This window comes from Camelina sativa, chromosome 13 (genome assembly GCF_000633955.1).
Source record: "Camelina sativa cultivar DH55 chromosome 13, Cs, whole genome shotgun sequence".
NCBI lineage: Eukaryota > Viridiplantae > Streptophyta > Magnoliopsida > Brassicales > Brassicaceae > Camelina > Camelina sativa.
The window spans coordinates 12,569,845-12,593,974 of NC_025697.1; the positions used below are offsets into that span (position 1 = coordinate 12,569,845).

The 24,130-nt window shown below is 34.2% G+C and overlaps 3 protein-coding genes across 5 annotated transcripts; 1 reads left to right on the forward strand and 2 right to left on the reverse strand.

Annotated features, from left to right (window-relative positions):
• LOC104736557 lies at positions 1,606–4,843 on the reverse strand. 2 transcript variants are annotated; one of them, XM_010456561.2, is made up of 6 exons: positions 4,670–4,843; positions 4,428–4,554; positions 3,531–3,775; positions 2,790–2,877; positions 1,996–2,062; positions 1,606–1,913 (listed from the first exon to the last, which is right to left on the reverse strand). In XM_010456561.2, exons 2-6 carry the CDS (start codon positions 4,481–4,483, stop codon positions 1,860–1,862), a joined length of 510 nt encoding a protein of 169 aa, XP_010454863.1. In that variant the 5' UTR covers positions 4,484–4,554; positions 4,670–4,843; the 3' UTR covers positions 1,606–1,859. The 2 variants fall into 2 exon arrangements, with proteins under 2 accessions (XP_010454863.1, XP_010454862.1); XM_010456560.2 differs by lacking the exons at positions 4,428–4,554; positions 4,670–4,843 and adding an exon at positions 4,114–4,212 and having other exon boundaries at positions 3,531–3,780.
• Positions 7,189–10,529, reverse strand: LOC104736558 (phospholipase D alpha 3-like). Of its 2 annotated transcripts, none has more exons than XM_010456562.2 (5): positions 10,456–10,529; positions 10,258–10,361; positions 8,917–10,129; positions 7,887–8,594; positions 7,189–7,789 (listed from the first exon to the last, which is right to left on the reverse strand). In XM_010456562.2, the coding sequence occupies exons 2-5, from the start codon at positions 10,351–10,353 to the stop codon at positions 7,344–7,346; spliced, it is 2,463 nt and encodes an 820-aa protein (XP_010454864.1). In that variant the 5' UTR covers positions 10,354–10,361; positions 10,456–10,529; the 3' UTR covers positions 7,189–7,343. The 2 variants fall into 2 exon arrangements, with proteins under 2 accessions (XP_010454864.1, XP_010454865.1); XM_010456563.1 differs by having other exon boundaries at positions 10,258–10,368; positions 10,456–10,528.
• Positions 18,354–20,538, forward strand: LOC104736559 (ethylene-responsive transcription factor SHINE 3-like). Its single transcript, XM_010456564.2, has 2 exons — positions 18,354–18,596; positions 19,800–20,538. The coding sequence occupies exons 1-2, from the start codon at positions 18,517–18,519 to the stop codon at positions 20,284–20,286; spliced, it is 567 nt and encodes a 188-aa protein (XP_010454866.1). The 5' UTR covers positions 18,354–18,516; the 3' UTR covers positions 20,287–20,538.

Genomic DNA, 24,130 nt, shown 5'->3' on the forward strand with positions numbered 1-24,130 from the left:
AAAAAAATATCCCAAAACATTAATCTTTAGGAAACATAGAGAGTATGTTGTAAATTAATATCTTTTTATATTAATAAATAAATAGTGAAAGCTTCTTTAAAAAAAAAGCTACTAGCTTAATGAGTTTTTGACAATTTCATATGTTGTTATAAGTTTTTTTTAAATATGTATGTTATCGGATTCGGAATGTAGTATCTTTCATATGTTAATAAAATCTCAATACCTATAGAATTCACAAAGGTATATGTTATATGTTAGTTGAGTTGTTTTGTTATATGTTCTTCATTGATACACGTATATTATCACCTTTTTGTGTGTTGTGTGATAAAGATATATTATCACTTGCTGAATTATATCGTTACAAGTTGTCAGAAAGCAAAACTAGCAAGGATTTAAAAGCAAAATAATACAATTGTCTGAATGCAATGAAGGGTGATAGTTAAAAGTTGACAAAAAGTGGTTGAATACATTGAAGGAAGCAAAAAGTTGGAATGCATTGCATTGTTGACAAACCATTTTGTCTGTGATAAACATTCTTGACAACACCTTGGGAGGTTAAGTTCGTTGAATTTGTATAGATTATCTTGGATTGAATTTGAAGGGAAAAATAACATGATTGCTACGACATAACTTTTTTTTTTTTTTTAAACTACTGGTTATATACTCTGTTAGTTGATTTTAGTTTTTCTTTTACTAAATTTTGATTCATAACACAAATCATAGTATTTAAGTTTAGGGGATATGGAATTGGATCGACCAATGTCCTTTATATATTGTTCTTGATCTTTCTAACCTTTTAAATCGAGATCATAACATGTTCTTTCGAAACGATAACTTTTATCAAATCTCTTAAATATATCACTTAAGATTCTATGTAATTCTTATAGCAAATCATAAGTTTAAAACACACAAAGTTACTTGGCATCAGAAGAGTAACGAAGACAAATAATGGTATTAATTACTATAGTAATTATGGAACAACAGAAATCTATAATTATGGACATGAAAAGAGACAATATTAATTATGTTACAGTCTTCGGTATTTATGTAACAATAAACGAAGATTCGTTACAACTTATACTATAACACATATTCTCCTCATTGTGTACTTGTAACGTTCTAGGGGATATATTTGATCCTTCGTTGCTCTACATTATGGCATTGTGAGTGTTACAATACCATGTGCTTGATCAATGGTTTGTTCAGTGAACACTCTCCAAAGAGAGATGGTATTTTTTTGCCAATCAATAATATTTTATAAAGCTTACATACTTGCATGATCATTACGTAATTTGAGTTCAATGTTTACAAGTTGTTTATATACCCAAACGACTTAAACAAATCATGAAGCTGAAAATGACGTTATAGGCATGAAAAATAAAAGTTATTTTGATATATAAAAGTCACAAGTCTACAATTCTAAAAAGAATTCACTTTCTCGCCGATAATTGAATTTGGTCGAATTTTATAGGTACAATGTACCGTACATTCCCACAAGAAAAAGTCATAATCAGATTTATTTTATCATCAACAAAACATGTGAAAAGTATAGTAACACAATTCTATCGAAAATACTAATCAGTAATCACCGACCTGCTTAGAAAATAGCTGAAACCACTTTGGTCATAATATTACAATTCCGAGTGTAATAAAAATCGACGTAATAAATTGACTATTACACAAAAGACCAAACCAAAAAAAACGGGGTCTATGTTTTCGAAATGTTCGTTGAGAGTTTTTACTTTCACGAAGCTAAAGTCTAAAAATCCAAGTTCTGGAAATTTGTTTTTTCTTCTTTTGATTACACACAAAATTAATAAAAAAGATGAGAAACTAATTAAGTTTCAAGAGTTTGCAACTTAATCATACAAGCCTTCTTGCTCCCACACATCAACCAGAAAATCAACCATTTCCTGCCATGGTTATCATAAATCAAAAACGAACCTTATATCAAATTTATAAGAAACTGGATTAACTACTGAGAAAGTTGCTTACAGGGAGAGGTATTGGACGAGAGAACCTCTTGTTCATACCCAACAAGCTCTCATATGTTGCATTCCAGCTGCAGAAAACGAATGAAACAAACATCCATGAGCATATAAGGCTAGGGAGTATCTACCATAACTGAACTTGAAATCATCTTAAACTCTCTGACATAAAAAAAAAATGGGAAAACCTCATCTTCTATAATCTAAGAGCCTAAAGGACTATCAAGAGAAGAAATCAATCTCAAGACACTGTTCTTGTAACAAGCTAGAATAGATCTCAAGACACTATTCTTGTAACAAGCTAGAATAGATCTCAAGACACTATTTTTGTAACAAGCTTTCAAGCGCTGTCTTTGGATGACTTGCTGATGCAAATTTTATTGATGGTAGCAAACTCGAAGAAAATTTCAAATGAATGGTGTCACACAGTTTTACGCATCGATTGATGAATTTTTAGATTAAGAATATCCTACATTTCTTTGGTTAAGAAGTTTAACTACTATGATACGAAGATGAGAAACTCATGTTGTGCCTTTGCTTTTACCAAAAAGATTACAAAGATATTGATGGAAAGTGAGAAAACTATTGATGGTAGTACTGATAGAGCTCACAACTGAAGTCATGAAATAATTGGAAGCTTATTAATGCATGTTTCTTATACATAAAAAAATGTATACAAAATAACTGCACAATATAGGACATGAAATAGACCAAATGATTTTTAAAAAGGAGAAAGACATATTAGTATTGCAATCAAATGCAAATGCAGAAGAGAAAACAAAAACAAAAAGTTTCACCAACCTTATTGTAGGTTCTCGAAGTTTGGCCTTTTTTTGAGAAGTTCCATTTGCAAGCCACTGTTGCCTAGTTTGGTTCCAGTGGTTCAATCCTAAACAGGAGGAAAGAACAGAGACAAACTTTTTTAGAGAAAATGACAGCAGTGAAGAACCAAAATATGAGTAAACAGAGCAAAGCATCATGAAGTAGTAAAACAAAGCAATCTGAAAGCCAAAGAACTACTATCTGAAGATGCAAGCCAAAACATACCAATACGCAAAAAAGTGGAAGAAATATTATTCAAATTTGTAGCATAGATCCACTGTCTGGAAGCTTATTATGCACAGGTGAGGTTAAATTCAAAGTAGGTTTGATAGAGATTCATCAGTAGCTAACATCTACGTATTCATGAGACGAAAGTTTTCTCGTTGAAACAACAAATACAAAGTAAATCTAAATCCTAGAGAAATGTGCCTCCAAATGTACTTCTCGAAAGTCAATCATGAATGAGGAATCTTCCACTGATTAAGGATAAATGAATATAAACAATATCATAAGCCAACACCCGCTTACAGATATTAAAAGAAACCATCAGTATGAGTAAGCTAATACCATAAGTAGATCGATTCAAAGTTGAATAATTCAGACCAATTCAAGCTTGAAATGGTCCTTCAATTATCAGAAAGGCAAGTCACATAAAAAAAAAAATGCGAGAAACGGAGAAAGGATCATTAATAACAACAATGTGTGGAAATATCAACTCACCGTTGTTTACAAATTCTGTGGGGTTGCTTGTACTTGCAGAAGTAGAAGTGTTGTTAGTGAAGCTGATAGAAGAAATGCTTCTCTGTGACTGAAGTGTGCTGTTGTCCATCTCGCAGGTGCTTGTGCTCCAGAAGCCGTCTGATACACTTGGCTTCTTCACTAAACGACCTTGAATCCTTAACCCTTTAGACGGCTCATCCACTGCAACTATAAGCGGTGGTTTATTGCAGCATCCAAAACAACCTCTGTACTGTTGCAAAACCACAAAACAAAAAAAAATGCCAGTGAGAAGGCTTTGACTAGGATTGCAGACAAAGTGCGAATATCTGTTCTCAAAAGTAATAAAAATGCAAAAATTAAGGAATTTCACTTGGAAGACTCATTGCACATACAAACATAGCTTCTACAGAAAGAGAGATCAAAAACAATGAAGAGAAAGGGACACAGGAAAGTTCCTTTATATACTCTTAAGATTATGAAGTGAAGTTTCTTTGATGATCTCAAACAATAGGTATTGATATTAAAGACACTCAAAGCAAATGGTTACAAGCATGATACAAAAAATCTAGAGCAAAACTAAAACCTGAGAGATGCTTTGATTTGATACCTTTTTTTGCTTAAAATGCAAGCAATAACCATATATATATATATATATATATATCCACATAAGCAATAGGGTAGCTACAATGAAAGCAAACCTAACCTACAATTTAAGTAAATTAGACAGATCAAAGTTTAGTATTTAAAGTCAAAATTTTTACACTCCAGTTTCATAAAACTCTTCTTCATTTCTCAGTCACACAGACAAGGCTTCCAAAACAAAAAAAAAAAAAAAAAANCTTGAGACTTTGAATTAGAACAACACACAAGGAATTGAGGAGAAAGATCCTCACTTACCCCATGCAACCAAATAACTGGTAGATCCAAGAAGGAATAATTTCACGGAGATGCATCTATCTACAACAACCAAATTAGAGATCTTCTTATCAAGACCCTTATTCCTGGTAGGAGAAGTCTCACAATCCTGCAATTTTCAAAATACCCAAATTCCATTATTCTCTTAAATCTAATCATTGTAATCCAAAAAAAAAAAAAAAAAATCACTTTTTTGGAGATGAGAAAAAAACAGAGAAAATAACCTCAAAAATGGCATATTCGGGGCAGATTGGGATTAGGGTTTTGTTCAACCCCCTCCCCTGCAGATAAATCTCAAATCTTTTCTTCTTCTTCTTCTTCTTCTTCTTCTTCTTTTTTGTTTATGCGTGTCAGCGTGTGTGTGTGTGTGTGTGGTTCTGCAACTCCCAAAAAAGAAGGAATAGAAATATTCCGTTTTTATTATTATTATTTTTTCACTGAGAAAATTGTCTGTTACTTATGCTTTATTAATTGTACTTGAATTAATTAATTAATCAAAGTTTTAAAGTTTGGGACCATATTTAGGAGATTTTTTTTTTGTATAACTAATCTGATTTTACTAACTCGGAATTTCCCTTATTCATTATTAAATAGTTTTATAAATTAGAAAAATAAATAGTGGTTATATATATTATTTATTTTTGGTTGAAAATACGATTTAAAACCATTATTACTTTAATTTATTCCAAAAAGTTTTTGCTTTTTTTATATTTTTTGTACTTTACAGAAAAGAAAAGAGAGATTCGTGCATGTGGTAGCCAAATTGTGTTGCTGAGAATATCAAAGCTAAGTAATCCTTCTACTCTTGCTTGACAAAACAAAAAAGGTAATCCTTCTCCTCTCGAGTGTAAGAGAGGACATTGTTTTGTTCCTTTATTCATTGGTTGGTGGATTTGGATTTTAAAACAATTTGAGAGTATTATAGATATCTACAAATTCGTTAAACGTTAATCGGATGTTCCAATACGATTTAGCTGCGTCTACCCAAATTTCATTAGCTTTGAATATTTTTGTTTGAGAGTATTTTTTCGAATAATTTTGTTTTTATAACAACTAATGATATTACAAAAAAAAGCAAAACAAATATTCATTTTTAACCAGATTTTATGAAACGGCTAAACGAAAAATTATTATAAATTCATGAAACGGCTAAACTTAAAAAAAAAAAAAAAGATAAAAAAAAAGAAAGACAACTGATCAGTTTTTCGTTAATCAATTTGACTAGAATGAAGGTGGCATTATGGTATGGACGTATTTTAGATATTTTGTGTCGGCAATGGGAATAATAGATAAGTTTTGCTGTGTCCCATCTCAATTATTGATGTAATATGAAAAGTGTGAAGAGTTTTCCTTTGGTGTTTATCCATATGTTCTAATCAAAAAGGTTAATGAAAGATCTAGAAGTATAGTATACTAACCTACTAGATTCAAATTAAAGTCAATTTGGAGATATATAATCACTATTATATTATATGCTCTAAGCCTCTAAGTTGTAAACTACGTGGATTTAATATTTTTTTTCACTCATCTAAATTTGATATGTAACACTTGATTCTGCAAGGAGGGTTGTCGGACATTAATTTAAAACCACAAGTAGATGCAATATGAGCAAGTAATTGGTATAACTTCTCTGAGAAAACCAAACTTAAACCGCAATGTATGTGTGTATATTATTAAGCTAGTATATGTTGATGATTCGTCTTTCAAGATTATCAAATTGGGTAAATTTTGGAATTCGACCAGTTTAAAATAATTTCTAGTAAAAACAAGGTTTAGAAAACTGATTTGTCAATAGGTATTTTGACCACATAATAGTATTACAAAGTGATTCAATTTTAAAAGAAATTGAGGGCATGGCTAAAATTTTCAATCATGACAACACAATGAGAGTTTTTTTTTATATAATTTGACAACAACTATGGGTTTGATTAGTAACCTTCGATCGCCTCGTTTGCAAACGAACCGTTTTGAAGGTTACCAATCAACATGGCGATTGGACAAACAAACTGCTTTGAAGGTTACCAATTAACATAGCGATTGGAAAAAGCGATTTAAGTAAATGGTTGGAGAAGATGGTTGAAGAGAGTGGTTGGAAGGGGGAAAATGGGCGCTTGCCAACCGTCCCAAAAGTAAGACGGTTCGATTGCAAACGAGGCTGTTGGATTTTTTAAAAAAAATATTTAAATTTTAGAAATTTTCTAATGAAATTTATGAAAATAAAAATATCTTTTTGACATGTTTTCATATTTTAATTTATTTTTATATTTTTTTAATGAAAAAACATATTTTCTATAATAACTTGTTTAAACCTTGTTACCAATTAAAACAATTATTTAACCACTCATTTAATTTAACCACTTTTTTCTTCCATTTTTTCTAACCATTTTCTTTTTAACCGCTGAAATTTTTTTAACCACCTCGTTTAATTGAAGATAATGTTGAATAAGTTGTGGAAGCTCAAATCCAGCAAATAGCTCCATTCCAACAATATCAAAGGCCTTATAGGGCAATCTTTTTCTTTCTAAAGTCACTTACTACACTATTATATTTTTGGGCCCTTAAAAATAGATTTATACTAAAATTTTTATTTTATTAGGTCCACATTAAACTGTAAGATTAATTCTGGTCCTATTCTGGTCCTTTTCGTCTTAAACAATGGATCTATTTATATAAGAACTTTTGTATACTCTATATTTCTGTCTCACTAAGCTGGTTATATTTTTCTCACTTTGTATACTTAGTATTACTCTCTGTATATTCTCACTTTCATTGTAGCTCGTGCATGGTTTCGAGTGATAATTCACAATGGTGTTGTTACTTATTTATACAGGCATGCATGCATGACATAGTAAATCGAAAAACACATTCTAAGAGTATACAATGAAAGTGTTATATCACCTAAGAGGTGAGGATTGGAGGAAGATAATTAGATTTTTCGCCTACAACCTTTGCGTTAGTATCAGGAAAGAAGTCAGTCCCGGCAAGATTTGTTACTTCCCCGTTGCTACCAATGCTAATAGGATAACTAAGCAAATGCCCCGGTAAATCCTGATCTCGAGGGTACTCTTGTGCTGAATATAATCCCCATAGCTCGTCTGCCTTTGCATTTACCATTCTTATACACTCTTCGCTTTCGGGGCACTGAAACGCGTTAGTTATAATCCGTAGGTGTTCGAGCCATAGTGATATCCTAAAGCTAAACACTTGACCCGTCGGCCTCATATTATTAGTAGATAGTAAATGGCTAGGTTGGTATGCTCCCATTGCAATCTCTGAGTCTCGCCCTCCATCCATAGACCTTTGGTTTATATTGGCTGATCCTATTATTATGTATTCATCATCAACTGCATACAAATATGAACCATGTTAAGAGCTTTTGATTGTCCTTATATATAAACACTATACATTTCCTTAAGTTATGGAAGATAGATTTTGACATACCAATCATCATTTTAGAGTGAACATAGATCATGAACCGACGAGATTCTTGAGCTCTTGCGTAATCAGAATTCGGCTCTGGCTTCTCCGGAGGCAAATATTCACCGGCTTTGCCAACTTCCCGGTTCCCAAGGCAGAAAAATGTTAGGTAGTCTCTAGGGTTTGCATCTAAACCTTTCTTGCTAAGCGCAATGATGATATCTGTATACATCATCTCCATTGTTCTCCTTTGCCAGTCTAGTATTGCTTGAACCGAAGCAGAGCCAGGTTTACCTTCAGGCCATAACGGTATCACGATATACGCGGCAAACCTCTCGCCTGCCTCGATCTTGCTCACGATTTTGAGAGAAATTTCTTTGGGAATGAGTTGTAATGCATTGATCTCATTCAAGTTAATGTCTCTAGAGTTCCATCCAAAGGAGCTTCCAAGAAAATATTGGTTCTCTATGTAGATGAAGTGCTTGGCTCTCCTTATGCCATTAACGTACGCGTCTTGTATGCTTCTTTCGATCACGTTATCTTTCCCGCTTATAAGTCCTACACTTGAAGCTTCACGTGGATCCTCTGGAAACCCTTCAACTGCACCGTTATCTATGGACCGGAAAACTTGAACTGTCCAGCCTTCTTCATTGTCTGGTTGTACAATTGGAAGTGGCGGAACAGTGATCTCTGCGAGCTGTGCCATTGATATAAGGTACCTTCTACCACTACCTGTAAACACACGAAATTAGTTTCTAATGAATCAATGACTTTAATGACTTTTGTTTAGCGTTACCATTTCTTCACACACTAACTTATGTGCTTTATAAAAGAGGTTAATGTGTTGGCTCAAAAAAAAAAAATTGTTAATTAGCATTTTTCACAAACAAAATGTTTCTTCCCGTTAATTAGCATTTACATGTAAAAAAAATTGTTTAAAGAATTAAAGTTGTAAATGTTGATTTTACTTATTTAGAGAATATCACCATTTCTCTTAAAACATGTAAACGCAAAAAAAAAATCCTTGAAGCCTTATAAAATTTGTTTTCAATACCTTGTTTCATCCACCTCTGCTCAAAATTGTATAAAACATCCCACGCGGCAGGACCATCCACCTTGCAGTGAATATCGTGCCATGGCTCACGTGGACCGCCTTTTCTAATTGAAGCGCCATCAAAGTTTGGCTGGTGAAAGTCATTAGCATGAACACCATTCAAAGTACCAAACAAAGGATGCTCCACAGTGTCGTATCTCCCATCACAAAGATCAATCCCTCCAAGAAAACTCACTATCCTTCTCTTGGTTCTTGACCCATCCACTTCACCGTCCACCACAATCGTTTTTTGATGGTGAGAAAACATGGTAGCGACCTCGAACCCTTGCACAATGCTCTCACCAGTATCCGGATTCCGCGGACAGAGAACGCAACGCACTTTCGTGTTCTTGAAGTAATTGTAAGTTTCTTGATCATGAGTCATCATCAAACCGTCTCCCCTAAACACTTCGTTAGACGTTCTATCGTCCCACACAAGCATCAGAACGGTCACGTTTTCATCCGCTTTCTTCTTCAGCAATTCCCCTAACTTCAGGTTCCCTCCCTGTCTAGATTGTTTAGGATCCCTGATCAATGTTACGTTGGTGTATACCGACCAACCAGCTATGTATATCAAATGTTTTGCATCCCATATCGCATCGAAGATCTCTTCCCAACACCGATGATGCTTATAAATCACTTGTCCTCCCGCGAGAGTAATATCAGGGTATTCGCTAAGAACGTGAGCGTCTTGGTAAAGAGTAACTTTGCAACCTTCTCTTTGGTTGAAAAACGCGTTAGGAACTCCCTTGAAAGAAGGTAATATGATTCCTTTATTCCAATTCACGTCCTGTGTCACGTGAGTGAACTTCACACGGACATGGAGTTTGGCATCTCCTTGGATTGGTCTCCTGTTCTCGTCTAAGATATCGAGCCATCGGTCTATAGGTTGTCCGGTGATGACTTCGGTGACAGGTAAATAAGCTCGACCGATCAAACTTGCACTGACCGGTTCATCTTCTTTGACCGTGAATACGATTTTAGAGATTGAATGTGCGGTGTAGATATAAAAGGATTGTAACCATCTAGGATGACGTCTCATCATGGTTCGAGCCACCCTTGATCTGTCTAGGTCAACAGTTGCGTAGAGATGTCCTCCAAACAAATTTGTGCATGAGTCTGTTAGTCTTTTTATTTGGGATTGAGTCTTTTTACCTGTCGGCTCCTTGTTCCCCTATGAATCATTTTTACAAGTTAAGTAACCTTCGTCTAATATTTCTTATTCCTTAAAATCCTGATAGAAAAATAATTACACTAATAATATTCTTGTTTTATTGAAGTTGGGACTATTTAAGGGGTTACCTTGCCGCATAAATTGAATCTTGAACGTTGATGCAACTTATCGATCCTATAGATCTTCACTTCAAGAGTTCCATGAAGCAGCAACTGTTCCGTCATTTATTCACCTGCAAACTTAAAAGAATATATAGTGGATGTCTATTTTTTAGTGGATGACTAATAAAAAAAATAGATGTATCTATTAATAAACAAATAACAAACCACAATTGGTCGAGGAACTCTCCCTTTTGAGTATCTTTCTGGAAAGGTTCCAAACGGCTTAGCAATTAGAGTATTAAACGTAAAGTCACTATATAAGGGAAAAAATCGAATACGAATACGAAACGTTTGGATTAGGTTGGTGATTACTTTGGAAGACTACATAGGATTACAATAAGAAAGAAAGAGATGAAGTCTTTTATGGGTTTTTGAGACCATACGTCTGAAGTAAACCTTTTCTTGTAGGCCAAACCCAAGACAAGGGAAGTCCAAAACGGAATATTCGTTGGATATTAATCTTCACTACTCACATCTACACTTTTCTTGATGTATTAGGAATACACTTTATTCCATTTCATTTCATTATTAGATCTAGATGAGTTTTGCAATTTCCGACGTTGTTTTTCATTTAATAAAATTATAAATAACTAAATAATTTCCTAATTTTTAGATTTATATATTTAAAAAAACAAGAAAAGTGGTGACTTCTTTTTTTTAAAAAGAAAAGGAAATTAAAATTTTCACGAATATTTTTTCATTACATATTTGATGGCAAGAAGTAAAATAAAATAAAAATAAGGCCTATTATTTTTAAGTTTTTTAACAAAAAAAAAAAAACAATGAAGATCAGGTTGTGGATTCAATGTCATCAAACGGCCGATTAAATATACAATGGATTTAAACCCGCAAGCATGTACTCCTTTTGCTTGGCCTCATGGCCAGTTTGCATGTAAGTGATACTAACACATCTAGGTTACATGCATACTCTAAAGTCTTTGTTACGCTTATAAGATGAGGAGTTCAAGCCAAATTTATTTTTAGTTCACATCTAATATTAATACGTTGTAAAACACGGATGGCGGATTTCCATAACCGGTCCATTCACGGCCCATGTATGTCCAAGACTATAAGGCCCATTAGCCACCTCCTCTTAGTCTAAGTCGGTTTATGAATCCTAATATAATTGGGCTTTGCCTTTGACTATATATATGTAACATTCGATTGTTATAATAAGAATAAGACAAGAGAAAACCTCCTTCGATTTCTGTAGTTTACAACACGTTATCAGCACGAGTTTGCCCTAAACTCCAACTGAGAAAATCCCTAAAACCCTAAACCGCTGCCACACACAAAGTCCTTGTTCGTCCAAGCTCGGCGATCAACTTCCGTCCGTGTTCGTGGTCGGCTACTGCTCGGCGATCGGTTTCCTGTCCGAGATCTGTCCGTGTTCGTGGTCAGTTCCTGTCCGGGGTGAGTTCTTGTTCGGAGTTCTGTTTGTGTTCGTGATCAACTGGTGCTTGTGATCAGTTCACGTCCACAAACGGTCCGCGGTTCGTTGCTATTTCGTAATCAAGTCTGAGGTTTCTGGTCCGTTCGTGATAAAGTTTAATATCCGAGGCCTTTAGCTCCCGGATCAATTCCAATCAACCCCAAACGGTGTAAGGTAAATAAATCAAACCACCTTCGGACATAGATTTATATCGAACCTAATCTTAATCTATAAGAACCCTAAAATCTACAAGTAAACAATCAACAAACAAAAACCTTAAGCTTTGAAACCCTAAAAACTTTAAAATCGATTGCTATGAGGTTTAGGGCTTCTTAGATTGCTTGCAAATTAAACTAATTATGTCATGATTAAAATCCGGTTGTTATTGTTAATTGATTGCTTGTTTTGATTGTATATAAAAAAAAACTTAGAACTAAAACCTAAATTCGAATCTAGAAAAATATCCAACTAATTGTTCTAGGTTGTTAAAAGATCCGATTATCTATGATGGTTTAGTAAAAATCAAAACCCTAAAAAAAAATCTAAAATCTTAAAATCGGATTAGTTCTATGTTTTACCTAGAATCCTAAAAGCAATACCTAAAATCGATTAGGATAATTCCCAAATTAATTAGTTGGCCTTATCTAGTATAATTAAGAAATTTAAATATATATTAGACATTATCCTAAAAGACTAGAAAATTTCCTAAAACCTTTGTCCTAATCCTAAACTAGAAAAAAGGAAAATTTATATAGTAAAAGGAAAAACTTAATAAAATGAAATCCTTGCATGCTAGATTTTATGTTTATCTAGGACTGTGTTCATGCATAATATAGGCCACGAAATTATGTAAATAAAACAAGACATTATTCACTAAAATAATGCATGTTTCGGTCTTAAAAACCGCACGGCCCAAACGAAAATAAATCCATGATTCGGTCTTAAATACCGTATGGTGTAGACTATAATAATCGGTATGGTTCGGTCTTAAATATCGCATGACCCAAGACTATAAAACAATCGGCATGGTTCGGTCTCAAATACCGCATAGCCTAAAGATAAAATAAATGCATGTTTCAGTCTCATATATGGACATCAAAAGATGGTGCTCCAACCAAAGGCTCAATTCGATTGGAAAAACCTAAGGATCAAGGATTTCAAATCCGTTGATGAGTATAATTCAGACCTATTTAAGATAGTCTCGATATTGAAATTATGTGGTAAGGAGGTTACTGAGGAGGACTTGCTAGAGAAGGCATTCTCTACTTTTCACACTAATAAGATACTGCTTCAGCAACAGTATCGTGAAAAGGGTTTTAAGACATATGCAAGCCTCATCTCTTGTTTGCTACTTGCTGAGCAAAACAATAAGCTATTATTGATGAACAGTGCAGTGAGGCCTCCTGGATCTACCCCCTTACCAAAGGCTCACAAGGTTGACATGACTAAGAAAGAGCATAAAGATCCCAAGAGACCAAAAAGTCTAACTACGTCTATAGAGATAAGCATCATGGTCGTGGCCATGGTGGAAGAGGACGTGGTGGTTATGGCCGTGGGAACCGGTCCGACTTTGGTCGTGGCCGTGGAAGAGGCCGCAGAATATTCAAACCGCAACATAAGGTTAAATCGGTTTGTCACCAATGTGGTATGTTAAATCATTGGGCTAAGACATGCAGGACATCTAAGCATCTTATTGATCTCTATTAAGAGAATTTGAAAAAGAATCCAAAAGCCAATTTGGTTCATCTCGATGGTGAAGGAGATTTCGACCATGAGAATGATGACCTATTGGATTATGAAACTTCGGATTGTGTAGCAAAGGATAATTAAAATTGTCTTGATTTAATTTCTATGTTTTATGCTTTGAATTTTATTGGAGTATGATTTTGGTTTAAATTCAATCATTTCCTTCAATATTTATTTGTTTGTTTTATTCTTTATGTCTAAAACATGACTCTTGTCCATATTGAGAAAATTGCTAAGGACAAGAACAATGCCAATATTAGCACAATAGCGGGTATAACATGTCCAATGAAAGGCTACGACCATGCACACATCTTGAACTAAGTGATGCTTTATATTCACCCAGCTCAAAGAGAAACTTATTGAGTTTTAAAGACATTCGTTTGAATGGTCTACATGTTGAAACTAAGGGTGAAGGAAACCAAGAGTTCCTACATATTACAGAAATCACCCAAGGATCTAAGAAAATCCTAGAGTCTATACCCGCACTAGCCACTGGTTTATACCATGCTAAGATTAATATGATAGAGGCTAATTTGGCAATGAACAAAATGTTCAATGAACAATTCACTTTATGGCATGACCGGCTTGGCCATCCGGGTTCTAACATGATGCGTAAGCTAATTATGAATTCTAATGGGCACACTCTTAAAGAGAGACGAGTTATCCCTAAAAATCTCACGTGTGTAGCATGTACACAAGGGGAACTCATTATAAGGCCATCACCAGTCTAAGTAACTAAAGAGATTTTCCACTTAAGACTATACGTCTAAGATAATGCTGGTGAATTTACATCCCAAACGTTTAATGATTATTGTATGTCCATGGGGGGAAGTGTGGAACACCCTGTAGAACATGTCCATACACAAAAAAGGATTAGGTGAATCCTTCATTAAACGAATCCAATTAATTGCTCGACCATTACTCCTAAGGTCGAAACTTCCTGTGTCGGCTTGGGGACACATAGTATTACATGCAGTAGAGCATATACGCATCAGGCCATCTAGTGAGCATAAATATTCGTCATCCCAATATTAACGGGTCATGAACCAGACATATCCCATCTAAAAAAAAAAAATTCAGGTGTGCTGTATATGTACCGATTGCACCATCACAGAGAATAAAGATGGGACCTCAAAGGAGGATGGGAATATATGTTGGATATGATTCTTCCACCATTATTAAGTATCTTGAGCCAACTACGGGTGATTTATTTAAGGCCAGATACCCGGATTGTCAGTTTAATGAAACCGACTTTCCCAAATTAGGTGGAGAGACAAACAAGCTGGTCAAAGAAATTTCATGGAATCAAACATCCTTAAATTGGCAAGATCCTCGAGCTCTAGCATGTGATGCAAAGGTCCTAAAGATAATACAATTTCAAAAGCTAGCTAATCAATTGTCAGATTCCTTTGTTGATCCTAAGAGAGTAATAAAATCGTACATACCAACTTGTAATGCACCAGTACGTATTGATGTTCAAAAGGAACACAATAATCAAGTTGCTATAACGTCTAAGACCCGTTTGAAACGTGGTAGACCAATAGGTTCCAAAGGTAATAACCCTCGAAAATCTAAGAAAGGTGCAAATCAAACCGAGGTTAAGGAAATTACAGACATGGCCGCGGCAAATCCTAAGGTACCGAATGAGGTTTGGGACGCTGAACCTCAAGGTCCTGATGGTATTGATAATAATGAGATCTCAATAAATTATATCATGTCTGGAATTCAATGGAATCGAAAAGATGTCGATATCGATGAAATATTTGCATACAAGGTAGCACTTGAAATAAATGAGGATCATGAACCCATGTCTATACTAGAGTGCACTCAAAGTAAAGATTGGTTAAAATGGAAAGAAGTCATTGACGTGGAGTTGAGTTCATTATAGAAAAGGAATGTGTTTGGTCCGATCTTAAGGACACCATTCGATATAAAGCCAGTAGGACATAAGTGGGTCTTTCTAAGGAAGAGAAATGAGAATAATGAAATCGTGAGATATAAGGCATGACTTGTAGCACAAGGATTCTCTCAAAGACCCGAAATAGATTATGAGGAGACATACTCCCCTGTGATGGATGCAACGACTTTTAGATTTCTAATAAGTGTGGCTATAAGGGAAAAACTGGATTTGCGGTTAATGGATGTTGTAACCGCATATTTATATCGTCCACTGGAGAAGGAGATATATATGAGATTACCAGAGGGTATTGAGTTCAAAGATAAGAGCGGTTCTCGAGAACAATACTACAGAAGGCTAAACAAATCCCTTTATGGACTGAAACAAAGTGGGCGTATGTGGTACAATAGATTAAGTGAGTACCTAGCCAAAGAGGGTTATAAGAATGATCCCATCAGTCCATGTATTTTTATAAAGAAGTTTGCAAACAAAGAGTTTGTAATAATAGCAGTATATGTGGATGATTTAAATATCCTAGGAACCTCTAGGGAAATCGCCCAAACAGTTGAATATCTAAAGAAAGAATTCGAGATGAAAGACCTAGGCAACACTAAATTCTGTTTGGGATTGCAACTTGAGTACATAAATGATGGAATCCTTGTGCATCAAATGGCATATACTGAAAAGGTACTAGAGATTTAATATGGACCAAGCTCACCCATTGCCTAGCCCAATGGTTGTGAGAAGTTTAAATTTGGAAAATGATCCATTTGGTCCAAGGAAGAACGATGAAGAAATTCTCGGTCCCGAAGTGCTATACCTCAGTGTTATAGGAGCGTCAATGTTCTTGGATAGCCACACTAGACCAGATATATGTTTTGTCGTGAACCTCCTAGCTAGATTTAGCTCTTGTCCAACCCAAAGGCACTGGAACGGTATCAAACATGTGTTGCGTTACCTACAAGGAACGCTTGATTTGGGTTTATATTATACTAACTATAACAAAGAAGGTTTAGTTTGTTTTGCTGATGCAGGTTACCTATCGGATCCACATAATGCTAGGTCTCAAACCGGCTATGTATTTATACACGGTGGTACAACTATTTCGTGTCGTTCTATGAGGCAAACCATTGCGGCCACATCATCTAATCATGCGGAGATTTTGGCAATGCATGAAGCCAGCCGTGAGTGTGTATGGTTGAGGTTGATGACTCAACATATCAGAACAGATTGTGGCATGGCCGATGATAAGAAGCCAACGGTTATATATGAAGACAATATGGCCTGCATCGCACAATTTAAGGAAGGATACATCAAGCGACATCGGACAAAGCATATTCTACCCAAGTTCTTCTTCACACATGAACTACAAAAGGCCGGAGAAGTTCGAGTGGTACAAGTTCTGTCTTGCGACAATTCAGCCGATCTCTTCACCAAATCATTACCGACGTCAACATTCAAGAAGCTCACGCACCAGATTGGAATGCAGAGACTTAAGGACTTCTAGGGATGCTTGGAACAGGGGGAGTAATGCGTGCTGTACTCTTTTTCCTTCACCATGGTTTTGTCCCAATGGGTTTTCCTAGTAAGGTTTTAATGAGGCAACACCCCCAAGCGCATTACAAAGATCCTTCTTAGCATTTGCACGGTTATGTCATCCAAGGAGGAGTGTTGTAAAACACGGATGGTGGATTTCCATAACCGGCCTATACACGGCCCATTCACGGCCCATGTACATCCAAGACCATAAGGCCCATCGGCCACCTCCTCTTAGTCTAGTTTGGTTTATGATTCCTAATGTAATTGGAGTTTGCCCTTGACTATATATGTAATATTCGATTACCATAAAAAGAATAAGACAAGAGAAAACCTTTGTAGTTTACAACATAATAAACGAAAGGATTACCCCTAGCCCCTTCTTCCTTTTTCGCATCGCCCTGTACTATCTCATTCATGTGGCTGTCACATCTTTATATAATATATATCTCAACTTATTTATTTGATTTTGTACGTTTTGCATATGTTGGTGAATTCATTTATTTAAGCTGAATGTTTAATTCGTTCTTGTCTCCTTTAGGTTCATAACATTTAATGGGCAACTACTACTTCAAATATCCGTGGACTTTACCACGCGACGCACCGACGATAATTTAGCTTTTCATTAATTAATCAGTAAAAACTTCGACAATTGATTTGATCTTATTAACAAAATTACAAGTTAAGTCATTATAACAACATAATCATAGATGATCGAAACAAATAGTATAAGTGAGCGTGTGTGTCGGTTTGTGTCAATACGAATTTGACAATGAGAGATACGAATTGGTGGATCAATACGGTTCTGAAAATGACAGATAATATACGAGTGAACCTTGTTTTGACGTTGTAATTTCACGTCATTTTAATGGTATTGCTTGTAAAGTTGATATTCGAATGTAGAGGTATATTCGAATGTGATCGATCTTCATTCTATAATCTACAAAAAAAATACCAGTATAAATAGAAAGACATTGAATATACATACGATACATCATTATCAACGACTGGAGAGTGGATGTTACAGAAAGTAAACGACTTGTGCATAATTAGTTTACCAAAACCCCACTATGCTTTGTAATTGGCTGCAAAAAAAGTGCCTTTTTCTGTAGTTTACCTAAGCCTTACTATTAATATTCACATAAATGAAGAAAACAGACAAACTGATAGTTTTTAATTTACGTTTCCGTAAGAAATAAGAATTATCATCACTTTGGTACCATTTATGGAATAGACTGATGACATCAAATAGATAAAGGATCAATTACATATGATGTATATTTTGCTTTGACTGTAAATCTTTTGTTTTATGATATGAATCTTGCCATGTACATTTTCTTAACGTCAATATATCAGTTTAACATATATATATATAAGCAAATAAACCCATGACACGGGAGAGAGAGGGGACAGACAATAAATACCATAAAAATAGTAGAGAGGACGTGCGAAAAAAGCATTGAAGTTAAGTGAGTGGTTGTTAAGTAGAGAGAGATCAGAGAAGAAGTGTCTCTATTTCTCTTTATATCTTATTCTTTAGTTCATGCTAGAGATGTCTTGAGTTGTGTCAGAAGAAACACAGAGAAATTAAGAAATCCAAATTTAAAACAGAAGAATGGTACATTCGAAGAAGTTCAGAGGTGTCCGCCAGCGTCAGTGGGGTTCTTGGGTCTCTGAGATTCGCCATCCTCTCCTGTCAGTTCTCTCTCTCTCTCTCTGACTCTCTCTCTCTCTCTCTCTCTCTCTCTCTCTCTCTCTCTCTGGCTCAAAGACATTAACACATACACTATAAATATGTATATTGTTTTTGCATGATGGATCTAAATACCGATATACAAGTCCATGCTATGTGTGTATACATGCATATACCTTGATCTTTTTCTAGAAACTATCATTGATTATACTACCAAAGACTACTTTAAGCAATCCCTCAAGAACATGCGTTTTTGTTTAAGTCGTTTTCCTCCGGTTATTAACGTACACATACGTTTGTATTTGTAAATTTGCGTGTTTACAAATAATATTTTTTAATTCATACATTTGAAGTGGATGTATTTTTGTGTCTGTGTATACATGCATTGTTTTATGGGTGATTACGGATCGTATATCCTGACCTATATATGTGGGCGCATATCTTATGATCCTTTCTCTTTCTCTTGAATTGACATCTTTCAAATTGTATATGCTCTGCAGCTAAGCAAATATTAATTCAACAAGATTAGCAATCGACTATGTTTGTGATATTTTTTAAAAATTGCATAAAATTTAAATTATAACGAAAATTGCAATATGCGTATATATACTTTTTCTAAATTTGTAAATATTATTATTATTTTTAGCTAATTTGCTGGTTACGAATTTTTTATATTACACAAAAAGAAAGAATATATGTCTCTTTCGAATACTAATATTTTGTAATTTATTTTGTTCAACGTTAATATTATTGATTTTAGTACCTTTGTTTTGCTCGGTAGAGTTATTTGAGTTTCGTATCAAATTTAAGTGGATTGAATTATAATCAAAGGTGGATAACTTGAGTATCCTCTTTGGCTAAATGCCTCAATCTGTTTCATATACATATAATAACTAATTACGCATACGCAGTAATAGCCTATTGGGTATACCGTTTATTTAATAACTGAAACAACCTTTCTAGCAAATACTTAACAGTGGTACAAAAAAGAGCCGTACTAGCTAATAATTTGGTACGGGAAGAATACTAACTATAAACATTTGTCCGAAAGAATAAGAACTTATTATCATTAACTATAATAGAACGAAAAATAGGTCATGTGCTTTGTGTTTTTTTTTTTAAGTTCTTTGATCATGTATGTAATGTGTGTTTTGGTTGTCAATACTTTAATTATGTAACTAATGTGTGTTTCTCTGACCCATCAGGAAGAGAAGAGTATGGCTCGGAACATTCGACACAGCCGAAGCAGCGGCTAGGGCCTATGACCAAGCCGCAGTTCTAATGAACGGTCAGAACGCAAAGACCAACTTTCCCGTCATCAAATCCGACGGCTCAGATTCTCCGGTCGTTAACTCTACGTTAAGGTCGCCAAAATCGTTGTCCGAACTCCTAAACGAAAAACTAAGGAAGAACTGTAAAGACCAGACACCGTATCTGACGTGTCTCCGCCTTGACAACGACAGCTCGCACATAGGCGTGTGGCAGAAACGGGCCGGGTCGAAAACTAGTCCAAACTGGGTCAAGCTTGTTGAACTCAGTGACAGTGTTAACGCACCCCCCGGTGGTGGTAGGATTAGTAAGATAAAGAAACGAGACGACAACGTTGAGGAAGAAGATCAGATGGCGATGCAGATGATCGAGGAGTTGCTCAACTGGACATGTCCTGCTTCTGGATCCATTGCACATGTCTAAAGAACAATCATTAGTGAGTATAAATAATGGATAAAATAAGTAATTTACATAGCTTTATTTAATATTCTTCCAACATATGATAGCCCTATAGATAGAAATGTTACTTATATACGTAATCATTGTTTAAATTAAATAAATGAATATATGTTGTGGTTTAATGAAGAAAAACTCTATGAAAAAGAGAGCTTTCTATTGAACTTGTCGACATGATATAATTATACAGAGGAGTCAGTCAGCAATATTTAATGTGAATGACATTTGCCAGACTCATCTTCGAATTAGTCCTACCTCAACTCAGAGAGCTTTTTCTCCTATCAAAAAAAAGTAAGAGAGCTTTTACTATATGGTGGGTAAAGTTCGTGTCATGTTCTTCTTCGTCTTGTCCCATTAATGTTTAAATTTTAAATTTTTAAATTTTTAAATCATACGGTAATGCATTTCCGTATCTTATAATTCCTTTATTGTAATTCTCCCACTAAAATAATAACAAACAATATATGAGGAGGACAAAAAAAAGAAACAAAAATGTCATTTGAAAGCCTTGATATACAAATTAAAAATTAAAAATTTAATTAGAACCCGTTTTTACGCTCATTTCGTTCAAGTTAACTGATTCATTTTTTAAATATATCTATTCTATTAATGCTGGAGTACTTATTGACCCGACATTTGGATCATAACTTTGTTTTGATAATTTTTAAATAAAAATGTCATTCATTTGTCATACGAATATACATGCCATTTTAATGTATCAAAAAATGGATAAACGCACATGTCATTTTAACCTGGTAATCTAACCCAATTTAAAGTTCTAATCTCAGTCGTTCATTATAAAAATATATTGATCGTTAATTTTCTATATTGTTGATTTAATCTTGGTTGATTTATTCAACCATAATCTTATCTAATCTTAAGCGGTTAGAATATTTAATTAAGGAAAACATATACATCAGAATTAAATAAAGAAAACGTTTAAATACATAATAAATCAAATCTAAATTTCTGATTTTATATAAATATTTTAGGAAAAACCAAAAAAACAAAAAAGGAAATTACAATTAAGATTTATGCATATTTTTCCTCCCAGTTTTAGGAACAAATAAATAAATCCAGTTTAATTTTGAAACCAATTAACTAATTACAATTTAAAATAAAAATTAAATTACATTAAAAAGATATTTTAAAATAGTAAAGTATTCATTATAGCCTTAATAATATAAAGTTAATTAATATAAAAGATATGTGAAATTAATAAAAAATAATTCAAATTTATATTAATGGATATATAAAATATACCTAAAACCAACTTATTTGTAAATACTCTCTAAAACATAAGATATGCAAGAAAAAATAAATATCTTTAAAAAGATCTTATGTAACTAATATATTTTGTAATCATAAATAAAAATAATATATATTAATGAAAATAAACTATTTCATGGTTTATATTTGTTGTTGAAGAAAAAATTATAAAAAAAATCATTTTTGAAAAACAAAAAAGAAGCAAAGAAATTTCAATTTATATTTGTACTTTAAATAGTAATTACCCTAAAATAAGTACTTAAAACTCTAATATTCAATAATTACAATTGGTTGACTATATTGTATTACTATATATTTATGCAAAATTGAATATTAATAAGTAGCTTTTTAATTTATTTATTATGAACAAATCTTCTATTTCAGAAGGAAATAAATTATATGTAAAAAAATGTGAGAAAAACACAAAATTTAGTTTACCCAAAAACTTTGGACGATAAAAATTGTCTAATAGCTAATATTTTAAAAGAGAACAATTATGAGACATACTAATTTTTAAGGATAGGGATGAGATGAAACAGGATGTGACATGACAAGATGGGATGGGACGAGATGTTTTTGCCATTCTAAAATAGTTACGTGTATTTTATATACGTGCAATAGTCCAAACTAAAACCAAATTAAAATCTGATATTTAGATTTAACACCTTTAAGCATACCGTTATCGCTTAAAAACTGCAAAACGATCATTGTATATCTGTTACCGTATAAATGATTGATGATGTCTAGACAACGTAATTATTTAAATATGGTTTAACATTTACCATGTACGTAAACAAAATATACTACTAAACACTTTTAAAATTTCAAAATTATAAAAAACACATAAACCAAAACATTTTATGCATTCAAAATATACATAAATTAATTATAACATGTGTCATCCCGTGCTATGGTACGAGATATCATCTAGTAATTCAATTATATTGAAATATTTGATGTCGATATAATATTTTTAATATATCTAAATAACCTCGATGACCTTGATATTCTTAATAAAAACAAAAGACAATAGTATTTCTATATAAAATAGTCACATTTTCTCTAAAGGGGTTATTGTTGATATGACCTTTTTCCCCCTAAATCTCGTTTTAGGGTATTTCTTCTACTGGCGAATTGACGATTATGTCCTTGTTGGAGATAGGCGGGATTTTTGGTTACTTCAAAATTGGTCACTGCTACACCGATTTGATGTGTCGTTCACTGTTTTCTTTTTCTGTGGTTGTTAATTGGTGATGTGGCTTTGGGAACAGTCGATTAGTTCGAAGTAAGAGGTTGTTGTGGATATATATGTGAGGATATGTGTTTCTGCGGACAAAGGTGGAGAAGTAAAAAAAAAACCCGCTAAGTTAAGGATTAGAGTAAATCTACCTAACCGTCGTCTGAGTCAAAGTCAGTTATGGTCGATGAGGTAAGAACATCCTCGTTACTCTGTTTTACCGATTGTCGTTTGTTATTGAAATTTTTATTGATAGCGAACGTAGTTTGGGATGATGTTGTTATGCTAATTCAATACCTCGAATGTGTTATTGCTTTTGGTCGGTTTTTAGTATGTTAGTGTTAGTGTTTGCAAACATGGTTGGTAGTCTATTGAAAGTTTGTTCTTAATGCCTTGCGTCGATCTTTTATTATGTTAGTGGCTGATGCTTTATCAACTTTTATGTTGTGGCTGATGCTTTATTTCTTTGTCTGTGTTGTTTTTGTCTAGTGGGAAGAATTTGCAGTCGTTGTGATTGAAGGGAGTTGGAAATTGTCAGAATCTGGAGTGTGGGATTTTGTACTTGGAAAGGAATGCTATAGAAGGAATGTTACAATGATGATGTCAATGAGTTATGAAGAATTCATTGGGCATATAAGTGACGAGTTTGGCCTAAGAGAGATGAACCTCAAGCCAAAAATGAGTTATTGGCTTCCATCTGAGCTTTCGATGTTCTCTGTCAACAGGAGGCCTCCAATACTTATTACAAGCGGAATGGGGATAAGGAACTTTCTCATTGTTCGAAGAAGTCAGATTCACTTAAACTTGTTATTATCTTTCGAAGCGCTAGATGATGAAGGTAATGGAAGCAGGAGCGTAAAGAAGGTGTGTGTAACGAACCTTGATGGAGAAAATGTTGTAGATGGGGATCAGGTTTAACAAGGAAGTGGATGTATCAGGATGTGTAGCATTGAAAAAGCAAGTGCGGGCATCAGGATGTGTAGCATTGAATCTGTTCCTTCACAGTCAACTCGTGGGACTGCTGTTAGACGTGTGTTGTTCCCTGACAATGCTCAGAATGGGGAAGATGTGTAAGTACATGAGATGGTACGTGAAAGGAACATTGATAAAGGGAAAGGCATCGACGTTGATGATGTCCCAACTGGTATAATTGTTAGGGATATTTCTGGTGGAGAAGGAACCAGTAGTGGTGAAGGGGCGGTGCTAGAATTTGGTTTAGAGGAGTGGCCAGGAACAAATGATAGTGGGATAATCAGACTTGCAGATGCAGCAACTCCTTCACTGTCAGATAATGAGAACGAGTAC